The sequence below is a fragment of the Dendropsophus ebraccatus genome, chromosome 8 (genome assembly GCF_027789765.1).
Source record: "Dendropsophus ebraccatus isolate aDenEbr1 chromosome 8, aDenEbr1.pat, whole genome shotgun sequence".
NCBI lineage: Eukaryota > Metazoa > Chordata > Amphibia > Anura > Hylidae > Dendropsophus > Dendropsophus ebraccatus.
Window position 1 is genome coordinate 63,993,811 of NC_091461.1, and position 24,853 is coordinate 64,018,663.

General features: G+C 45.8%; 1 protein-coding gene across 1 annotated transcript in view; it reads right to left on the reverse strand.

The window, feature by feature from the left end:
- The window catches only part of LOC138799433 (transmembrane protein 150A-like), an 87,111-nt gene extending 70,222 nt beyond the window's left edge, over positions 1-16,889 (reverse strand). The window contains exon 1 of the mRNA XM_069980582.1: positions 16,512-16,889. Coding sequence (XP_069836683.1) covers positions 16,512-16,591 — 80 coding nt within the window. The 5' untranslated portion in view covers positions 16,592-16,889. The remainder of the gene's footprint in view (positions 1-16,511) is intronic.
- Positions 16,890-24,853: the final 7,964 nt, after the last annotated feature.

The window sequence follows — 24,853 nt, forward strand, 5'->3', positions numbered from 1 at the left end:
ACTGCTTACTAAGTAAATATAATGTATACAATATTACATTATTTAGACAACTCATTGCGAGTAGGGGCTCGTGCACACTACTGCAATAGGTCTGTAAAATCTATTCTTTATAAAGCCTCAATATGGAGGCCATAAGTCTATGATGCCCTCCTCAGTGCTGTATTTACCACTCAGCGCCCGTGGTCCGGATCCTAAGGCAGCACCTTGAACGGGGGCAAGAAACACCTTTTTTTAGTTTTTATTTATCTAGTCTCATACCTCCTGTTCAGTCAGTAAATCTGGTTGTTTTTCGAGGGGGATGGAGAGATGTTGGTATTGGTCAGGTTTGGTAATGGCGGTATTGTTCAGGTCTGGTGTGGTGGTGTTAAATGTGGCCCCTGGAGCTATTACCTACCAATCTGATGCTAATTAGGGAGTAAAGATTGGGCATCTTCAGGTTTAGTGCCTAGGGCAGCAGCACAGGTTAATAGGCCCTGGCCCTTCTATACCTCCGGTACAGTGTGTCTTGGTTGCAAATCCTTCAGGGTACAAACACACACAGCAGATACGCAGCAGATTTGATACTGTGTTCAGTTATTTAGATCTAATCTGCTGCGTATCTGCTGCGTATCGCAGCAGTAAATATGCAGCGTATATGCCGTGTGTGTTTGTATCCTCAAGAAGAGATTTATACATAAATGACCAAACCATAGCACATAGGACTGTACCTCTGGACATAATCCATGCACATGACTTGTGTACAAGACCTTATGGTTGGGATGATATGCGCTCTTTTCTGTCCTTTTGCCTGGAGGCTATATTACACAGCACAATATAAAGGGGAAGAGAGCACCTATGATATTACACGCACAGACAGTAAGAGCAGGGGGTGGCTGCCTGGACGAGCCTTAGATCGCCCGGGTGGCCCATTGAACTCCATTTACACGGAGCGACGAGCTGCAGACTGTCGCCGTCACGATCGGGCCATTTCAACATGTTAAAAGACCACGATCAGCCAACATTGTGCATGTCGGCTAATCATGCCCTTTTAACGTGCACTATTAGACCAAACGATTATCGGACAAGTATGGCTGATAATCGTTTGGTGTAAAAGGGCCTTAACAGTCCTTGGAAAAAAGTTGCATTGCAGTGATTTTAATACTTGAGGTATCATTTTTAAAGGACGCTCAGTAGCACACTAATAAGGAAGGATAGGCCGGTCTCATCGTCAATACCTTTAGGCTAGGTGTACACTTTAAGGACTATATTTTCAGCCTTAAATAAAAAACAAAACTTTTATTTTGCATTGAGATTTTTTTTTCAGTGATTTTTTTATCTATTCTTTTTATTTCCCCCCCCCCCCCAAAGATATAATCATTCAGTACCACAACACCGAGGCTACGTACACATTGACGTTTTTTTTAGTTGCTATGGCCAAGCGGCTATGTTCACTTTAAGACGTGTTTCAGCTGTAATAAAACTGACAAAGCAAAAAAATGCAAATGCACAGATGCAAAAAAAAAAAAAAAAAAGTGTGAAAGGCAGTTATCGCCCACTGGATTACCTGCTATTGAATCCAATGGCTCTTCACACATGTATACATTTTTACAGGCATAAAATTAGGTGTCAGCCTTTTTGAGGTCAGGCCGCTTATATACAATCCAAAGACAGAAAAAAATGGGGTAAAAAGAGGTCCAAAAGTCCCAAAAAACCTTTTTAATGCTTGCAATAGTCGTCCAAAAACTGTGTTGAACATAGACTAAAAATAATAACTAACAAAACTTTGTGCAAAAAGGTTTGAGGAAAAACGGTTTTAGGTCATAAATTTTTCACACTTTTGCCACAATTCTGCATTGGCAGAAACAACTATAAAGTTCCCCCTGTGCGTGTGAAGGCAGCCTAAGAGAAGCTGGACGAATACTGCTTTAGTAAAACTGCGGGTAAGTCTTTCCTACACCGTCATCCGTTTATTCAACAGATGGAGCAGAGAACACACCAAAAAAAATAAAGATAAATTCTAACAGGCAAATGAAAACACAGACATAAATACCCAACCCAGTTCCTGGAAATATGTGGATGAGTCAAACTTTAGCCATACATATGAAGTGAGGATGGAGAAAGGTTTCAAAATAACAGCTGGATTAAATCTGAAAAGATGCAATTACAGCTACACGAAAACGCAGGTCACCTGACTCATTTTAATGAGTGGTAGTAAGGGGGTTACACCCTTAAATGTAATTTTTTTTTTATACTAAAAAGCTGAGGGTGTAATAAGAAATTATGAACCCAAAATACACACTTCAGAGTTTAGAGGGAAAAAAAAAAAAAAAACACATACAACAGAAACGTGAGTCTGACATGGGCTGAAGCAGCTGGCAGAAAGGTACTGTTACCCAGGCAACTGTGCACGGCCCAAAGCCTCCTCTGTAAAACTCCTTTGTGAGCAGCACATAGTCAACCTGCCAACAGTACCACCCAATGTGCCAGCTGCATGTCCAGACATCTGCTTAGGGTGTGCATACACATTGCAGCAAAAACCATCATATGACTGCAATACGTGAATATATCCTTGTATCTACATATAGAGTTATAACCGGCCTAAGGAGGGGCTCGAGGAAACAATACCTCCATACACATGGAATCCAATGGAGCAGTTTGTTTTTCTGCCCCATGAATACAGAATGCTGTAGAAAATAAGTTTATTATACCTTAGTATGATATTAGAGGCATAGGGATGTACAGAAGCCCTGTAATATTCTGTACCTGATAAGACCACGTGCAGGATCCCTAGTAGTGTTAATGCAGGGCCATTCCCGTCACCTGCTGTACATGCCATGACCCCGATGTGTATCTCTTGCTATACAACAGAGGTGTTACTCTAAGCTCAGGCAAAGCAGAACATTTCCAGTCATGGATTAAGCTGCAAATCCACAGCAAAACCTGCATGTATTATATGTGGATTGCTAGGGATTTTACCCTTTGCATAGAAAAGAATAAAATCAGCTGCAGAGTATTCAGCAATATACAGGACATGCTGCTGACCTTTTTAGAAAAACCCAATTTACTTCCTTGTACTATATTCCAATAAAGATTTCCAAATAAGCAACATATCAACAATGTGTGAACATGGGCTTAGCGTTCATTATAAGCCGGTAATGGGATGCTTCAGCTGTACATGGAAACATGATGTGCACAGTGACAGTGCTGTGTGCATTTCATCAAAAAGGGGACCAGCGAGTGGAGATCAGCAGGGACATGAGCATCTTCAGGGGGAAAGCAGCCAGGGATCACGGACTGAGGCTTATTTTATTTTTAAACCTAGCCTTTAAAAATTGATGCCCATGAATATTAGAATCAAGCAAATGTTACAATATTCTGCATCACTGTTAGGAATAGTTTGGCACTTGCAAGTATAGGAAGTGGCCAGCATCTGATCAATACAGTGCTGGGAGTAAGGCCTTATTCATACTGTATGTCCATAGTTCTGTCTGCAATAGCGGAGTGCACGATTGCGGACAGAACATAGGACCAATGTTATTCAATGGGCCTGTTCACACGTCCGTACGATTAGTCGGGGGCTGCGATCAGTGCCGCATAAAAGAAAGGAGCTGTTATAACACGGAGTGGGATTGAAGCACGGAGCACTGCGGACATGTGAATGTAGCCTAAGAAGATCTAATATTCATGGCTTAGGCTGGGTTCACACTACGTTTTTGCAATTTGCTTTCTTTATCCATTTTTGCAAAAAAAAAAAAACGGATGCATTTGTGTGCATCCGTTTTAATCCGTTTTTCCATTGACTTCCATTAAAAAAAAAAAAGAAAAAAAGGCATCCGTTTTTCTTTAATGTACACAAAAACGTAGCTCACCTTATTTGTGTACGTTTAAAAAAAAAAAAAACGGATGCCTTTTGATCAGCACCGGTTTTTCCATCTTTTGCAAAAAGTTGAAAAAGAACAATGAAAAAAAAATGGTTTCCTTATCACTAATAGAAACAAGGCTCCGAATTATGTGGGGTGGTCTGCTGGCCCTGACTGGTGGCCTAGGGAAAAGACGTACATTCACCTCCCCGGTTCCAGCGGCGGGTCCCGCATCGCAGAGCTCCGGTGCCCGGCCGCTTCCGGGTGTCTGACGCGGGCCCGAGACGTGACGTCTAAGGTCCGCTCAGCCACTCAGTGAAGGAGGCGGGATCTGAGCAGACTTGAAACGGATCCTGACACCTTCACTGAGTGGCTGAGCGGACCTGAGACGCCACGTCTCGGGCCCGTGTCAGACACCCGGAAGCGGCCAGGAACCAGGCACCGGAGCGCCGCGATGCGGGACCCACCGCTCCCAGCAAAAAAGTGACCCCCCCCCCCCCACTGAAGTACCCCTTTAAATCAAAGCAATGCTCTTAAACCAAGTCACAATTTTGAAAAAATGTGAGCTTTTAAACCAAAACCCTCTTAAACCAAGGTACCACTGTATATACAATGTGTACAATACAAGCAAGCAGCTTACATGCTGTGGAGTTTTACATAGACACCAGGGGTCAACTTGTGTGTGGAAACTTTCCACAGCATTATTTGTTCCCATCTCATCCACTTGGCTGCTATGGTATTTCGCTACAGATTTTCTGCCTGCACATCCACATAGAAAATCCAAAGTAAATACACTGTGAGGGACTTCAGTAAGCAAACCTGTTGATATAGTTTGCTAGGGTATATGGCCCTGCCCTATTAGCTATAACAGAGATCTTCTATATGGCTGCAATGTTGCAAATGCAAATGGTATAGGAAACTGAACTCTCGGCGATATAAAGGAGTGGTCTATGGTGATTCAACCCTTTAGAATATATATTACGCAAAATTGTAATTTCATGATCTGGAAAAAGGTTTCTCATGATTAGAAGCTGAGCGTCTTTCCTTACATAGAAATAGTCATTACAGTAAGTGATTACAGTCCGATCCTTAGTGATTATAGTTAGGTCTATGGCTACATTAAGAAAATTGATGAGCTCACTGAAATTGATTAAATCGGGGGGAGTCATAGCCATTCAGACAAGCAAGCCAATAACTTTCAATACAAGAAAGAAGTGGTCCGGCCTTTCTTGAACCTGCAGACTGGGGTTTGATCAATTTGCCTAAACGTATATAAGTATGTCAGCCAACTACAATCTGTGTGGCCAATCTACAAGCAATGGACAAATCTGCCCTGCGTTTGGTCATTTCTCATGTTCTGCCAGGCGGACAGCTGAACAATGTGAATCATTCTATTTGTTTTCCTACATTCCTTGTGCTGCACACAGTCACTTGAGAGCCGGCTCTATTATCATCCCGTGGGGCTTATTTACCAACAACCCCATGTGGAAAGGTTATATATTTGTACATCTCAACAGCAATAACACTGCTGTATTCGTCACTGGGTTTTTGCCAAATTTCCATGTTATATTAAATAGGTTGTCCAAGATACTTCAGTAATATCGAAAAACATCAGTCTGTATAGCAGATGGCAAGTCACACCATGTACAAATTTCTTATTTTTTCTGTTTTTAGTGCAAAGATATTGCTGTTTATTGTCCTGTAGTGAATGTTTAAATCCACCTGTACCATCCTGACGCATGCACATTGTGATTGCTCTCAGACCATACTGCGCATGTGCTCGCCTCCCTGCCCAACAGCAGCAGAAGGTTGAGAAGTTGCTCCAGGGACATAACCTGTGGCAGGATCTCATGATAGAGCCAGCACCAGTAGTGCAAGTTATTTACAAAGATCATGTTATTTATAACATTGATGCATAGGGAAATGGATGATTTTGCACAGACAACTCCTTTAAGGCAAACAAGAGAATATGACAAGTAGTGTCACAGCAGGGTAATAAGACGACCAAAATATCTAAACTTAGTATCACAAGATATATAAAGAAAATGTGACAACACTGCATCAACCAAACTAAATATAAAAACCATGCCATATGTTCAATGATATTCTTCCCTAGAAGCATTTTACAGGAAAAACTATTTCTGCACATACAGCATCTGATGGAGTCTCTACAGCAGCACATTGAGGCTGCACTGCTCCATACACATAGTTCTTTTATGTGAACAAGCCCTTAAACACCTTAAGGTTACATTCACACCTATGGTTTGTTGTGGATTGGACTCCTCTTCAATCATTTAATCACACTAATACTTACATTACCAACTCCACAGTATATAGTATACACAGAATAGGTGTGATTGTTACCACTCAATTTCTAAGGCTTCCCTCCTGCTTTTGGGCCATTTTCTTCAGCCACCTATACTGCATGACCCCAAAATACTGCATAGAAGCACAGCCTAAAAATGTGAAGGGTTCCCATTAGAAGTGGGAAAAAGTTTTCCTCCATTGCTCTCTTGCAGTGGTCTACAACCAATACTGCATGGGATACGTACCAGTGGTTTCCTAAGGAGAAAGTGCTTAGCCGAGCTCTTAGTTTAGCAACTGGTAGGGGTCTAAGCATCTGGACCCCACTGACTAAAGATTAAATTGTAGGTAGCAAGCGTAGTTACTACTTTTAGGCCACCGGTACCGCATTGCAGCGGATTTCACGATGAGAGTTCTGCTGCGATTCAAATCTACATTCCTATGTGGATTTTCATTCAGCTGTGATAATGTAGCCCCTGCCCAGTTAACCCACCACTGTCGGGCTAATACATTATCTATTCATGCTCCTGTCTGTTTCTCTGGCTCCAGGCTTCCTGGCGTACCCTTCAGTCAATCAGTGGCTGCGGCATGACAGCACACTTAGGGTCGCCCGATCAACAATGTAAACGGGCGCCCATCTGCTACATCAGCGCTCGTTTACTGGGCCTATTCCACGGCCCGATAATCATTTAGCAGGGCTGCAGGGACATGGTTACCGATGTCCTTGCAGCCCTTGTTAAAGGGGAACTCCAGATAAGGAGAACTCCAGATAAGGAAAACTTGTTTTCTATTAGAAGTACATTAAAAGTTATATAGATGTGTCTTTATAATGTATTACCATATCTGTACGGTTCTGCCACACTGGTAGCTGTTTGAAATCCAGGAAATCCAGGCCTCTGTGCCAATTCACATTGTCTCCTGCTCCCACTGCTCTCCCACCTTAGGAGACAAATATTCCATGCCTCTGCCTCACATTGTGTGTGTTTGCTGAGCACAGGCTGATGATGCAGACAGGAGGCAGGGCGTGAGGTCCCAGGAGGCTTGGCTGGCTAAGTGATTCACCATCTCTGATCAGCCAGAAGCATGTGTTGCACTAATTGCTCTAATTGTGCAGAAGTGTGCAGTAAAATTAGGGCTGTGTTCACACATGTTGGAGTGTCATGGCAGCGTATTCACAAAAATGATGCAGTAACACAAGTAAATGATGCTAAACGGCAGAGAGGATCAGAGCCTTATTGTGGGGCTCAACTTCAAAGATAACAGATGCATCAGCATTACAGGTAGAGAATACAGCGCTGTGTGGTGTTACAGGTAGAGAATACAGCATGATGGGTGGGTGGGTGGGACCACAATGAAATCAAATTACTGCAAATAATTCAGTAACACAATGAAACTGCAATGTGTGAACACAGCCTAGATGTTCTGCAAAAGCTTTGGGCAGGGTGGGGGACTGTGATGAACAGGAAAGCATTGCATTCTGGAATCTGTAATTCTGTGTACAACTGCTCAACCAGGAAGTGCAGAAACACAACCCCCCCCCCCCCAAAACAAATGGATTTTTGGTAGTTTCAAAACTGGAATAGATAGGTAAGTAATGCGTTATGCTTCTGCAAAAGGTATTTTTTTTAACCTCTACCTGGAGTTCCCCTTTAACCCCTTAACGACATAGGGCGTATATTTACGCCCTGATGCCGTTAGGGACGTTCAGAGCAGAGCCACGCGGCGGCCGCGCTCTGAATCGCGGCGGTCCCGGGTGCCGCTTGTAGCCCGGGACCGCAGGTATTAGCAGGCACGGTCCGATCGCCGTGCCCGCTAATACAGTAATCAGATGCAGCTGTCAAAGTTGACAGCTGCATCTGAATACCGGACGCAGCGTCATCCCTGGTGTCTAGTGGGGAGATCGCTCCCCCGGGATGTTATCCCGGAGGAGCGATCTCCGTTACTGAAGCCGGCCGGGGACCGCTCCAAGATGGCGCGTCCCCGGCTCGGCACTCGTTTACTTCCGGCTGCAGCAGCCGGAAGTAAACGAGTGCCTATCTCATGGATCTCTGCAGCATATCTATGCTGCAGAGATCTCTATGAGAGATCAAAGCACTTATACTAGAAGTCCCCTAGGGGGGCTTCTAGTATAAGTATAAAAGTAAAAAAAAGTGTTGTTAATAGGAAAAAGCCCCCTCCCCTAATAATTAAGTCTGAATCACCCCCCTTTTCCCAGGTTATTAATAAAAGTAAACAAATAAATAAACATATTTAGTATCGCCGCATGCGTAATCGCCTGAACTATTAATTAATCACATTCCTGATCTCGCACGGTAAACGGCGTCAGCGCAAAAAAATCCCAAAGTGCAAAATTGCGCATTTTTGGTCGCATCAAATCCAGAAAAATTGTAATAAAAAGCAATCAAAAAGTCGTATATGCGCAATCAAGGTACCGATAGAAAGAACACAAATAATGGCGCAAAAAATGACACCTCGCACAGCCCCATAGACCAAAGGATAAAAGCGCTATAAGCCTGGGAATGGAGCGGTTTTAAGTGACGTATATTTGTTGACAATGGTTTGAATTTTTTACAGGCCATCAGATACAAAATAAGTTAGTTATACATGTTACATATCGTTTTAATCGTAACGACTTGAGGAACATGCATAACAAGTCAGTTTTACCCCAGGGCGAATGGCGTAAAAACACATTTCCCCCAAATAAACAAAATGCGTTTTTTTTTTTCAATTTCACCACACTTTGAATTTTTTTCTGGTTTCGCAGTATACTTTATGCAAAAATTCAGCCTGTCATTGCAAAGTACAATTAGTGACGCAAAAAATAAGGGCTCATGCGGGTTTCTAGGTGGAAAAATGCAAGTGCTATGGCCTTTAAGCACAAGGAGGAAAAACCAAAAATGCAAAAATCGAAATTGGCTCTGTCCTTAAAGGGGTTAAACATCATACTTAACCTATCCAGACTGCAGGTCTTCTCATGCTCTCTTTCTCCTGTTGCCGTGCACAGCAGCAGCTTCGGAGCGGCCTGTCTGAACTGACAGACTGCTCAGCCAATCACTGGCCGCGGCGGTTCTGGCCAGTGATTGGCTGAGCAGTCTGTCAGCTCAGACAGTCCCCTCTGAAGCTGCTGCTGCGGGTGGGACTGGGAGAAGGAGCGCAGAAGCCCTGCAGCCTGCATAGATAAATTATGTTTTTAAACGATTTTACGTTTGAACCTAAATGAACGATCAGCCGATGACGATCGGCTGATCATTATCTCTATTCCACGGAGCGATCATCGGCCGATAATTGCTCGGTGGAATAGGCCCCTTACTGGCTGAGCAGGACACCAGGATTGGGGAAAAGCAGGTAGAAGTGCGGACAGGAAATGTATTAGCTCGGCAGTGGTGGGTTAACTGGGCAAGGGCTACATATTGGCAGCAGAAAGAAAATCCGCATAGGAATGTAGATTCAGGGTACAAACACACACACACACACACACACCGTATACACAGCAGATACGTAGCAAATACGCAGAAGATCTGCAGCAGATTTGATGCCGTGTTCAGTTATTTAGATCTAATTTGCTGCGTATTTGCTGCGTATCGCAGCAGTAAATAAGCTGTGTATACGGTGTGTGTGTTTGTACCCTCATAGGACACTACATAAAAAATTCTCATGACCAGACTCCTCCTTTAGGGGCTTATTCATATAGAGGGATTGATTTTAATTGGAAATGCTGGAAAAAAAAAATGGCATAAAACAAACATAAAAATGTGCTGAAAATGGTGCAGGAAAAAGAAGTCGCACGACAGCAAATCTAATCCAAGATAGATTAGACACAAGGCCAAAATGCCTTCAGCAACTTGCTTTTGTGTGACTTTATTATAGATGCGACTCGGCTGTTAAAGTCACAAGCAAGTCACAGTCATAGGACACCTGCACTGAAGTCAATAAATGCAAAGTTGTGCATATCAAGGATAGGTTTTTTTTGTTTGTTTGTTTTGCAACTTGCTTTGTAGTCGTATTGTGACACCATTCACTAACTTTACACACAACATTGCACAAAGTCAAGGCCAGGTGGCCCTGGTTACGTGTGTAATGTCTGATTTTGTCAATGTATGTATCCCCAGAATTGTCAAGTGTTGCGGAATATGTCGGTGCTATATAAAATGTTTAGTTATTATCCCTATTGTAAGGTTCACCTGTGCTGTGGATCAATTACCTGCTTATTCACACTAAATCGCTATGAGCAGTATTTTTTTGGAGCCTCTTTCAAACATACCCAGATACATGACATAGAGGAAGTTGAGGAAGTTAAGAAAACCACACCTGGACATAGAGCTTGTGTATAAGAAGTGCAAAGTCTTTAGGCAATGTTTGGTAAGTCCAGAAATTACAGGTTTTACTGTTTAAATCGGCCCTTCCTCAGATACAGAACAAGTCAGATAAATTAAATGGCTTCTGCACATATTACTCATGTGAAATGTGCTAGGAATCAAGGACATGGATTAACCCAATAGAATGGCACTAATCTACACCCAGAGGTGTCAGAACTCCAGAAGGTATACTCATATTGTGCTGCGCTTATTTCGCCCAATCGGTCGTTTAACGATTTTGAAGCAACGATTAGCGTTTAGATGAATAAATTAGAAAATTCGTAAGAAAAATAGTTAGTGATCGTTTTGTTTTTTTTTTTGTTTTTTTTTTAAATAAATTTTTATTTTGTTAAACAAAAAGAATCTTACATTTACATCTTATAAATATCGGACAAAACTGACATACAAAATGTATTCATCATTGTAATACAATAACACATGTCCTCAGACCCAAAAGATTTTAATCCTCCTCCCCCACCCACCACCAACTATCCCCACCCTCCCCACCAAGGTTTCAAGAATGTGCGAGAGGGGGGGGAACCACACCAAAAAAAAAAAAAAAAAAAAAACAAACATATCTATAAAATGTAAATTTGGGCTCTTTCCATATTTTGTACAGAAGCAACCATTTTTACCAGTTCTCCTTGGTTGGTGTGCTTGGATTAATCCAGTTACACAAAATTAGTAATCTTGCTAAAAATAACACTCCGTCTATTATCTTTCAACTGTAAGGAGCGACCCAGAATCATATATACTGCATTGTACGGAATCACTACCCCTACCCTTTATGAGATGCAGACACCTCCCGCCAAAAACTCTGGATGTGGGAGCAGCTCCACATCATATGGGCATAGTTCGCACCATCCACCTCACATCTTGGGCATTTGTCATTTGTCTGTCTCCCCATTCTACATATAATATTCGATGGAAAGTGTAATCTATGGATAATCCATTGTATCAATTGATGGTTCCTATTGATGTAGACGTTTTCCCATCTTGCTATAACATCCTGCGATTCCTCATTAGTTATCACCCCGATTTCTTTTTCCCATAATAGTTTTTTTTATTATAGCTTACCTTCTCCTTTAAGTAACCAATTAAGGTTTTGTATAGAAGTCTCATTTCTCCCTTTCTTGCACCCTTCACCCTTGCTAATGTATCCATTAACTCGTGTCTTTGAACCTTTAATTTCTCCTTCTCCGTTGTACTATGTGTAGCTTGCAATAGCTGATAATAAGCTTATCTGTACCTTTCATTCAACAAAAATTCATTTTGTAATTCTTCAAATGATCTGAGACACCCTTGACTAAAAATCTGAGTGATTCTTATTATCACTTATTATCGTTGTTAGTTTTGTTTTTTTTTAAGATCGCTTAAGCCAGTGATGGCTTACCTTGACACTCCAGCTGTTGCAAAGCTACAAATCCCATCATGCCTGAACAACCAAAGATATGGTTTTGGCTGCCCAGGCATGATGGGATTTGTAGTTTTGCAACAGCTGGAGTGTCAGGGTTAGCCATCACTGGCTTAAGCCCATCTTTCACATAGGGTGAATCTTTGAAAGACTGTTTACACGAAGCGATCTGTGAATTTTTAGCGAACAACGATTTGAGAACATGTTGAAAGATCAAACGTCGCTTGTTTGCTGTGTTTACACGGAACAATTATCACTCACATGCGATCATTACTGCGAAAATTCGAACGATAATGGTTCAGTGTAAACACAGCATAAGGCTATCATAAAAGATTCAACCTACAACAAGTAAATTGTCTGTGATCAGGCATTCACACGGCGAATGATTGAGAACTTTTATTGATAAAGCAGTATTTTACACAATCTGTGTGTAGTGTTCTGCTGTCTCCCTTTTGTACAGCTTTGCAGATTAGTATGTCTGTAATCGGTTGTTTATTGCTTGCAATAAACTTAATTGTTAATTTAAAAAAAAAAACAACAACAATACAACATACATTAGATCAAAGTCATCAACACCAAGGTCAGTCTGAAGCTGCTCGAATACTCAGGATTATGGACAGTACTTTACTATGCACTAGTTCCTGACACCACACTGTTTATAGTCTGATTCCCAGCTTCCACACCTCCCCCATCCTATTTTCTTGCACAATGTAGAGCGAGTTTATGGCACTTAGCTAAAAGATCTGACTGCAGAATACAATACAGACAGTATGAGAATGGCAAACACACACAATCAACTGTGAATATTACGCGAAAATCTTAATGGAACATCCTAATAAACCCCATGGGATTGATGAAAATTGAAGGATGTCCTATGCTATTCATATAACAATGGCTAAGTCAATGATCCTGGGACCAAAGGCCATGTCAATCATCCCAGATCTAAGGAATTCTAACATCAGTCTTAAGCATGAAAGAATCAATTTGCCTATATAAAACCCATTGCCCAATAAGACGATACTCAACAACATAGGGTCAGACCATGACCCCAAGCTGACACCCTATTACACGAGAGTACTCAAATATTTATATTTACCCTCTCAAGTCAGGGATTGGTTATAAAAAAAAATATGGTATGAAAAATCCTCAACTACAGAAAATAAGACTAGTTTAATTTATAATCCATCAGCTAAACAATCTCCAAAGTCTCCAAAGAACACGGCCTAAGGGCCCTATTACTAGAAATGATGGAACATCGGGAAATCGTAGGTTCGATTGAATCGAACCTGCAGCATTTGATTCCTGATGCCTTCCCGTTCCGTGGGGAAGGTGGAGACTGCCTGGAAAACAGGGATACAGCCTTGCTTATAGGCTGTATCCCAGTTTTCGAGGCAATACTCGGGCTATCTCCTTCTTCCCCACAGAACGGGAAGGCATCAGAAATCAAATGCTGCAGGTTTGAGTTCGATCGAACCTAAGATTTCCCAATGTTTTATCTCTCTACCTATTACACCAACAAATGTCTGACAGATTATCTGACAGATTTTTTTCAGACAAAATCTCAGTCTTTCCTTTAGGACCTGTTCTCTGTTTATATTCCATTGCTGACTTTAGCTGAAAAAATCTGTCAGACATCTGTTGGTGTAATTGGGCCCTAAGACACTAGACCTACATCTACTTCCACTTATCCTTTCCTAATAGATTTAAAAAAAAAAAAAAAAGTTTTGAACTATTTTAAAAATGCCAGGGCTCCACATGGACCCGTCCCCCCGGAATTTCTGTAACATCTCGGCATTACTGCAATCCAGGGTAAACTTTCCAAATCCTAGTCATTGCAAGATAGAAAGGAAGTTCCATCTTTTACTCTATGATTTTTGTCTTTATTTCTAAACGATATAAAACCGATATGAAGTTGGGCTGTAAAACACCCGGACATCACAGATCAGTAACAAATGGTGTTCCCTTCCATGACAGCCATCCCATGTCTCAGGGGCAGAAGTCCAAGCGTTACACAGTAGCAGTCCTGCACAAGTTCTCAACACTTCAGCATTCCCAGTTCTTTCTACAGTTATGTAACCCTGAGACTGTCATCACCTACTGAATGTACAGAACCTGTAACAATAGTGCATAATACCATATAACAGTTATACAATAGCATCAGGCTTCTACAAAGCTAAACCATTGCTTTATAAAACATTCCATCCCACCTCTATGACATGTCACATATTTACCCCTGATAACTGTTCAGGACCAATTTTTTACTCAATTCTAACTGATCTCTACAAGATACTTCGCCGGACCATAGAATGGAGCCTATGGGACAGCCAGATGTTCAAACGGGAGGACACAGAATCCGCCAGAGCTTATCCGTGCGATTTCCATAGTGTGCAAGGGCCCATGTTCACACACAGTATTTTTGCTCAGTGTTTTTCAACCAAAACCAGGAGTGGATTGAAAACACAGGAAGTCTAAGTTCACACATTGTTGAAATTGAGTGGATGGCCGTGATTTAATGGCAAATAACTGCTGTTATTTTAAAAACAACCGCAATTTAAAAAACGGTTGTTTTTGAAATACAGGCAATTATTTGCCATTAGATCATGGCCATCCACTCAATTTCAACAGTGTGTGTACATAGCCTTTCTGTGTTTTCAATCCACTCCTGGTTTTGGTTGGGAAATACTGAGCAAAAATACTGTGTGTGAACATAGCCTTGAACCAGTTTCACATGGGCACAATACCTGCACATTTTTTGCTTCTGTAAGCCCTGGCCTAATCTTGGGTCTGGTGAGACAGAATGACATCTATAAGGTGTTGATCAGGCCAGGAACAAGGACTGCAATAACATATCATTAGTAATATACCAGTAACACGCCTTTGTGCAAGCTTTTAACATTTTTGTCAGGAAAACATTTCAATCAACTCCAAAATTGAAAGAAGAGATCTCATTTGCATAAAGTGCCAAAAAAGAGGAAAAACACACAATACAACAAAAAAAAAAAAACTAAAATGCTTCAGAAAGAAAAACAAGTGTTAAAATTTTTTTCATGTAAAACAAGCACCTGAAAATACACTGTGTGAATATAGCCGTCAGAATACGGCTGCCTATAACCATGTAGGTCAAAGACAAAGAAAAAAATTCAGTGTAAACCAACAGCCTGCTACATAGCACATACAGCCCTCATGCTAAACCAAGCCCTGGTACAACCAGCACCAGATATTTATTGGAAACATAGACAAGGAGAGACATAAAGGAACCATGAAAGGGCCTGGCAATAATACACATGGCCTATGCAGGGGATAGAAGAGGTGGGATGAAAAATATGTATTTAGAGCAGAAAATTATTTAATTTATTAATTAATTATTATTATTGTTTACACATCATGTCATCTACCTAAAACCTTCCTCCTGTGTCCTATGTGATTTTTTTTTTTTTTATCAAGCAGCTAAAACATGTCAGGACTAAAAGCAATAAACTTAGTGAGCAGATGGGAGAAGTCACTGCCCCCCATCTGGATGTCCTGGCCATATGCCATGGTCCTAGTTGGCACAGTGTGCCCACTTAGTAGGTATCCCTGATACATAGCAGTCCCGGTGCTGACAGTGACATGATGGAGGAGCCCCAGCACTGATGAGGACAGGGAGTCCCTGATACATGGCAGTCCCGGTGCTGATAGTGATATGATGGAGGAGCCCCAGCACTGATGAGGACAGGGAGTCCCTGATACATGGCAGTCCCGGTGCTGACAGTGACATGATGGAGGAGCCCCAGCACTGATGAGGACAGGGAGTCCCTGATACATGGCAGTCCCGGTGCTGACAGTGACATGATGGAGGAGCCCCAGCACTGATGAGGACAGGGAGTCCCTGATACATGGCAGTCCCGGTGCTGACAGTGACATGATGGAGGAGCCCCAGCACTGATGAGGACAGGGAGTCCCTGATACATGGCAGTCCCGGTGCTGACAGTGACATGATGGAGGAGCCCCAGCACTGATGAGGACAGGGAGTCCCTGATACATGGCAGTCCCGGTGCTGACAGTGACATGATGGAGGAGCCCCAGCACTGATGAGGACAGGGAGTCCCTGATACATGGCAGTCCCGGTGCTGACAGTGACATGATGGAGGAGCCCCAGCACTGATGAGGACAGGGAGTCCCTGATACATGGCAGTCCCGGTGCTGACAGTGACATGATGGAGGAGCCCCAGCACTGATGAGGACAGGGAGTCCCTGATACATGGCAGTCCCGGTGCTGACAGTGACATGATGGAGGAGCCCCAGCACTGATGAGGACAGGGAGTCCCTGATACATGGCAGTCCCGGTGCTGACAGTGACATGATGGAGGAGCCCCAGCACTGATGAGGACAGGGAGTCCCTGATACATGGCAGTCCCGGTGCTGACAGTGACATGATGGAGGAGCCCCAGCACTGATGAGGACAGGGAGTCCCTGGAGAGCCCAGGAGCAGTGCTGGCCCCTCACCTCCCCCGATATGCCGCACACATGTCACTACCTTGCCCTCCAGCACAAAGCCTCCTTTGATCGGGTCCCGGTTACCTCCCCCATCCCCAGCAGAGCCCGCAGCCCGGCACTTACACGATCCACATCCCGGTGATGGTGAAGGCTGGCAGCGTGACGGGCAGGATCACCCAGCCTGGCATCCTGGAGAGAGGCATGGTCGGAGCCCGGATGACGGCTCTCAGTAACGGGCTCTGGCACTAAGCTGTCCGGGTCCAGGTGGAGGCTTCTCCCAATAACTCCAGAAAAGTTTCAGCTGCTCCTGTCCCATAGCCCAGGCTAGTGCCCAGCCCTGCCCGCTGTCCCCGGCTCCACTCATGCAGGATCCTCTCCGAGGGGCAGCAGGAGGCTTCACCCTTCCCTTCCCCGGGCCAAGGCGCCCAGCAGCCCGGCCGGGACTACAGGCGGAGGATGGGACCTGAGCGGTGATCTCCCGATCACTCAGTGCAGGCAACTTCCCAGCACATCACAATGTAACAAGCCGTGTGTAAGTGAGCCCCGCCCCGAGGACTGTCCGGCCCCGCCCTAGAGACTGTCCGGCCACGCCCCGAGGTGGGGGAGAGGCTGGACAAGAGTGCTGCGCACTGCTTCTCCTATACCACGTATATCACCACGGAGACCCCCACGGATACAGTACACAAAGAGCCCCTCACAGATACAGTACACTACACAGGGATCCCCCTACAGATACAGCACACTACACAAAGAGCCCCCTACAGATACAGCACACTACACAGGGATCCCCCTACAGATACAGCACACTACACAAAGAGCCCCCTACAGATACAGCACACTACACAAGGAGCCCCCTACAGATACAGCACACTACACAAAGAGCCCCCTACAGATACAGCACACTACACAGGGATCCCCCTACAGATACAGCACACTACACAAAGAGCCCCCTACAGATACAGCACACTACACAGGGATCCCCCTACAGATACAGCACACTACACAAAGAGCCCCCTACAGATACAGCACACTACACAAAGAGCCCCCTACAGATACAGCACACTACACAAAGAGCCCCTCACAGATACAGCACACTACACAAAGAGCCCCCTACAGATACAGCACACTACACAAAGAGCCCCCTACAGATACAGCACACTACACAAGGAGCCCCCTACAGATACAGCACACTACACAAAGAGCCCCTCACAGATACAGAACACTACACAAGGAGCCCCCTACAGATACATCACACTACACAAAGAGCCCCTCACAGATACAGAACACTACACAAAGAGCCCCTCACAGATACAGAACACTACACAAGGAGCCCCCTACAGATACAGCACACTACACAAGGAGCCCCCTACAGATACAGCACACTACACAAGGAGCCCCCTACAGATACAGCACACTACACAAGGAGCCCCCTACAGATACAGCACACTACACAAGGTGCCCCTCACAGATACAGCACACTACACAAGGAGCCCCCTACAGATACATCACACTACACAAGGAGCCCCTCACAGATACATCACACTACACAAGGAGCCCCCTACAGATACATCACACTACACAAAGAGCCCCCTACAGATACATCACACTACACAAAGAGCCCCCTACAGATACAGCACACTACACAAGGAGCCCCCTACAAATACAGCACACTACACAAAGAGCCCCTCACAGATACAGCACACTACACAAAGAGCCCCTCACAGATACAGCACACTACACAAGGAGCCCCTACAGATACATCACACTACACAAAGAGCCCCTGACAGATACAGCACACTACACAAGGAGACCCCTACAGATACAGCACACTACACAAGGAGCCCCCTACAGATACAGCACACTACACAAGGAGCCCCCTACAGATACAGCACACTACACAAGGAGCCCCCTACAGATACAGCACACTACACAAGGAGCCCCCTACAGATACAGCACACTACACAAGGAGCCCCCTACAGATACAGCACACTACACAAGGAGCCCCCAACAGATACAGCACACTACACAAGGAGCCCCCTACAGATACATCACACTACACAAGGAGCCCCCTACAGATACAGCACACTACACAAGGAGCCCCCTACAGATACAGCACACTACACAAGGAGCCCCCTACAGATACAGCACACTACACAAGGAGCCCCCTACAGATACAGCACACTACACAAGGAGCCCCTCACAGATACAGCACACTACACAAGGAGCCCCCTACAGATACATCACACTACACAAGGAGCCCCCTACAAATACATCACACTACACAAGGAGCCCCCTACAGATACAGCACACTACACAAGGAGCCCCCTACAGATACAGCACACTACACAAGGAGCCCCTACAAATACAGCACACTACACAAGGAGCCCCCTACAAATACAGCACACTACACAAGGAGCCCCCTACAGATACAGCACACTACACAAGGAGCCCCCTACAGATACAGCACACTACACAAGGAGCCCCTCACAGATACATCACACTACACAAGGAGCCCCCTACAGATACAGCACACTACACAAGGAGCCCCCTACAAATACATCACACTACACAAGGAGCCCCCTACAGATACAGCACACTACACAAGGAGCCCCCTACAGATACAGCACACTACACAAGGAGCCCCCTACAAATACAGCACACTACACAAGGAGCCCCTCACAGATACAGCACACTACACAAGGAGCCCCTACAAATACAGCACACTACACAAGGAGCCCCTCACAGATACAGCACACTACACAAGGAGCCCCTCACAGATACAGCACACTACACAAAGAGCCCCTCACAGATACAGCACACTACACAAGGAGCCCCCTACAGATACAGCACACTACACAAGGAGCCCCTCACAGATACAGCACACTACACAAGGAGCCCCCTACAGATACAGCACACTACACAAGGAGCCCCTCACAGATACAGCACACTACACAAGGAGCCCCCTACAGATACAGTACACTACACAAGGAGCCCCCTACAAATACAGCACACTACACAAGGAGCCCCCTACAAATACAGCACACTACACAAGGAGCCCCCTACAGATACATCACACTACACAAGGAGCCCCCTACAAATACAGCACACTACACAAGGAGCCCCCTACAAATACAGCACACTACACAAGGAGCCCCTAACAGATACAGCACACTACACAAGGAGCCCCCTACAGATACAGCACACTACACAAGGAGCCCCCTACAGATACAGCACACTACACAAGGAGCCCCCTACAGATACAGCACACTACACAAGGAGCCCCCTACAAATACAGCACACTACACAAGGAGCCCCTCACAGATACAGCACACTACACAAGGAGCCCCCTCACAGATACAGCACACTACACAAGGAGCCCCTCACAGATACAGCACACTACACAAGGAGCCCCCTACAAATACATCACACTACACAAGGAGCCCCTACAAATACAGCACACTACACAAGGAGCCCCTCACAGATACAGCACACTACACAAGGAGCCCCTCACAGATACAGCACACTACACAAAGAGCCCCTCACAGATACAGCACACTACACAAGGAGCCCCCTACAAATACAGCACACTACACAAGGAGCCCCTCACAGATACAGCACACTACACAAGGAGCCCCCTACAGATACAGCACACTACACAAGGAGCCCCATACAGATACAGCACACTACACAAGGAGCCCCTCACAGATACAGCACACTACACAAGGAGCCCCTACAGATACAGCACACTACACAAGGAGCCCCCTACAGATACAGCACACTACACAAGGAGCCCCATACAGATACAGCACACTACACAAGGAGCCCCTCACAGATACAGCACACTACACAAGGAGCCCCCTACAGATACAGCACACTACACAAGGAGCCCCCTACAGATACAGCACACTACACAAGGAGCCCCCTACAGATACAGCACACTACACAAGGAGCCCCTCACAGATACAGCACACTACAAAGAGCCCCCTACAGATACAGCACACTACACAAGGAGCCCCCTACAGATACAGCACACTACACAAGGAGCCCCCTACAGATACAGCACACTACACAAGGAGCCCCCTACAGATACAGCACACTACACAAGGAGCCCCTCACAGATACAGCACACTACACAAGGAGCCCCTCACAGATACAGCACACTACACAAGGAGCCCCCTACAAATACATCACACTACACAAAGAGCCCCCTACAGATACAGCACACTACACAAGGAGCCGTCTACAAATACATCACACTACACAAAGAGCCCCCTACAGATACAGCACACTACACAAAGAGCCCCCTACAGATACAGCACACTACACAAGGAGCCCCCTACAAATACATCACACTACACAAGGAGCCCCCTACAGATACAGCACACTACACAAGGAGCCCCCTACAGATACAGCACACTACACAAGGAGCCCCCTACAAGATACATCACACTACACAAGGAGCCCCCTACAAGATACAGCACACTACACAAGGAGCCCCCTACAAATACATCACACTACACAAGGAGCCCCCTACAAATACAGCACACTACACAAGGAGCCCCCTACAAATACATCACACTACACAAAGAGCCCCTCACAGATACAGCACACTACACAAGGAGCCCCCTACAGATACAGCACACTACACAAGGAGCCCCCTACAGATACAGCACACTACACAAGGAGCCCCCTACAAATACAGCACACTACACAAGGAGCCCCCTACAGATACAGCACACTACACAAGGAGCCCCCTACAGATACAGCACACTACACAAGGAGCCCCCGTACAAATACATCACACTACACAAGAGCCCCTCACAGATACAGCACACTACACAAGGAGCCCCCTACAGATACAGCACACTACACAAGGAGCCCCCTACAGATACAGCACACTACACAAGGAGCCCCCTACAAATACAGCACACTACACAAGGAGCCCCCTACAGATACAGCACACTACACAAGGAGCCCCCTACAGATACAGCACACTACACAAGGAGCCCCTACAAATACATCACACTACACAAAGAGCCCCTCAGAATACAGCACACTACACAAGGAGCCCCCTACAAATACATCACACTACACAAGGAGCCCCCTACAGATACAGCACACTACACAAGGAGCCCCTCACAGATACAGCACACTACACAAGGAGCCCCCTACAGATACAGCACACTACACAAGGAGCCCCCTACAAATACAGCACACTACACAAGGAGCCCCCTACACAGATACAGCACACTACACAAGGAGCCCCTACAGATACAGCACACTACACAAGGAGCCCCTACAGATACAGCACACTACACAAGGAGCCCCCTACAGATACAGCACACTACACAAAGAGCCCCTCACAGATACAGCACACTACACAAGGAGCCCCTCACAGATACAGCACACTACAAAAGGAGCCCCCTACAGATACAGCACACTACACAAGGAGCCCCCTACAGATACAGCACACTACACAAGGAGCCCCTCACAGATACAGCACACTACACAAGGAGCCCCCTACAAATACAGCACACTACACTAGGAGCCCCCTACAGATACAGAACACTACACAAGGAGCCCCCTACAGATACAGCACACTACACAAGGTGCCCCTCACAGATACAGCACACTACACAAGGAGCCCCCTACAGATACATCACACTACACAAGGAGCCCCTCACAGATACATCACACTACACAAGGAGCCCCCTACAGATACATCACACTACACAAGGAGCCCCCTACAGATACATCACACTACACAAGGAGCCCCCTACAGATACAGCACACTACACAAGGAGCCCCCTACAAATACAGCACACTACACAAAGAGCCCCACACAGATACAGCACACTACACAAAGAGCCCCTCACAGATACAGCACACTACACAAGGAGCCCCTACAGATACATCACACTACACAAAGAGCCCCTGACAGATACAGCACACTACACAAGGAGCCCCCTACAGATACAGCACACTACACAAGGAGCCCCCTACAGATACAGCACACTACACAAGGAGCCCCCTACAGATACAGCACACTACACAAGGAGCCCCCTACAGATACAGCACACTACACAAGGAGCCCCCTACAGATACAGCACACTACACAAGGAGCCCCCTACAAATACAGCACACTACACAAGGAGCCCCTCACAGATACAGCACACTACACAAGGAGCCCCCTCACAGATACAGCACACTACACAAGGAGCCCCTCACAGATACAGCACACTACACAAGGAGCCCCCTACAAATACATCACAGTACACAAGGAGCCCCTACAAATACAGCACACTACACAAGGAGCCCCTCACAGATACAGCACACTACACAAGGAGCCCCTCACAGATACAGCACACTACACAAAGAGCCCCTCACAGATACAGCACACTACACAAGGAGCCCCCTACAAATACAGCACACTACACAAGGAGCCCCTCACAGATACAGCACACTACACAAGGAGCCCCCTACAGATACAGCACACTACACAAGGAGCCCCCTACAGATACAGCACACTACACAAGGAGCCCCTCACAGATACAGCACACTACACAAGGAGCCCCCTACAGATACAGCACACTACACAAGGAGCCCCCTACAGATACAGCACACTACACAAGGAGCCCCCTACAGATACAGCACACTACACAAGGAGCCCCTCACAGATACAGCACACTACACAAAGAGCCCCCTACAGATACAGCACACTACACAAGGAGCCCCCTACAGATACAGCACACTACACAAGGAGCCCCCTACAGATACAGCACACTACACAAGGAGCCCCCTACAGATACAGCACACTACACAAGGAGCCCCTCACAGATACAGCACACTACACAAGGAGCCCCTCACAGATACAGCACACTACACAAGGAGCCCCCTACAAATACATCACACTACACAAAGAGCCCCCTACAGATACAGCACACTACACAAGGAGCCGTCTACAAATACATCACACTACACAAAGAGCCCCCTACAGATACAGCACACTACACAAAGAGCCCCCTACAGATACAGCACACTACACAAGGAGCCCCCTACAAATACATCACACTACACAAGGAGCCCCCTACAGATACAGCACACTACACAAAGAGCCCCCTACAGATACAGCACACTACACAAAGAGCCCCCTACAAATACATCACACTACACAAGGAGCCCCCTACAAATACAGCACACTACACAAGGAGCCCCCTACAAATACATCACACTACACAAGGAGCCCCCTACAAATACAGCACACTACACAAGGAGCCTCCTACAAATACATCACACTACACAAAGAGCCCCTCACAGATACAGCACACTACACAAGGAGCCCCCTACAGATACAGCACACTACACAAGGAGCCCCCTACAGATACAGCACACTACACAAGGAGCCCCCTACAAATACAGCACACTACACAAGGAGCCCCCTACAGATACAGCACACTACACAAGGAGCCCCCTACAGATACAGCACACTACACAAGGAGCCCCCTACAAATACATCACACTACACAAAGAGCCCCTCACAGATACAGCACACTACACAAGGAGCCCCCTACAGATACAGCACACTACACAAGGAGCCCCCTACAGATACAGCACACTACACAAGGAGCCCCCTACAAATACAGCACACTACACAAGGAGCCCCCTACAGATACAGCACACTACACAAGGAGCCCCCTACAGATACAGCACACTACACAAGGAGCCCCCTACAAATACATCACACTACACAAAGAGCCCCTCAGAAATACAGCACACTACACAAGGAGCCCCCTACAAATACATCACACTACACAAGGAGCCCCCTACAGATACAGCACACTACACAAGGAGCCCCTCACAGATACAGCACACTACACAAGGAGCCCCCTACAGATACAGCACACTACACAAGGAGCCCCCTACAAATACAGCACACTACACAAGGAGCCCCTCACAGATACAGCACACTACACAAGGAGCCCCCTACAGATACAGCACACTACACAAGGAGCCCCCTACAGATACATCACACTACACAAGGAGCCCCCTACAGATACAGCACACTACACAAAGAGCCCCTCACAGATACAGCACACTACACAAGGAGCCCCTCACAGATACAGCACACTACACAAGGAGCCCCCTACAGATACAGCACACTACACAAGGAGCCCCCTACAGATACAGCACACTACACAAGGAGCCCCTCACAGATACAGCACACTACACAAGGAGCCCCCTACAAATACAGCACACTACACTAGGAGCCCCCTACAGATACAGCACACTACACAAGGAGCCCCTCACAGATACAGCACACTACACAAGGAGCCCCCTACAGATACAGCACACTACACAAGGAGCCCCCTCACAGATACAGCACACTACACAAGGAGCCCCCTACAGATACAGCACACTACACAAGGAGCCCACTACAGATACAGCACACTACACAAGGAGCCCCC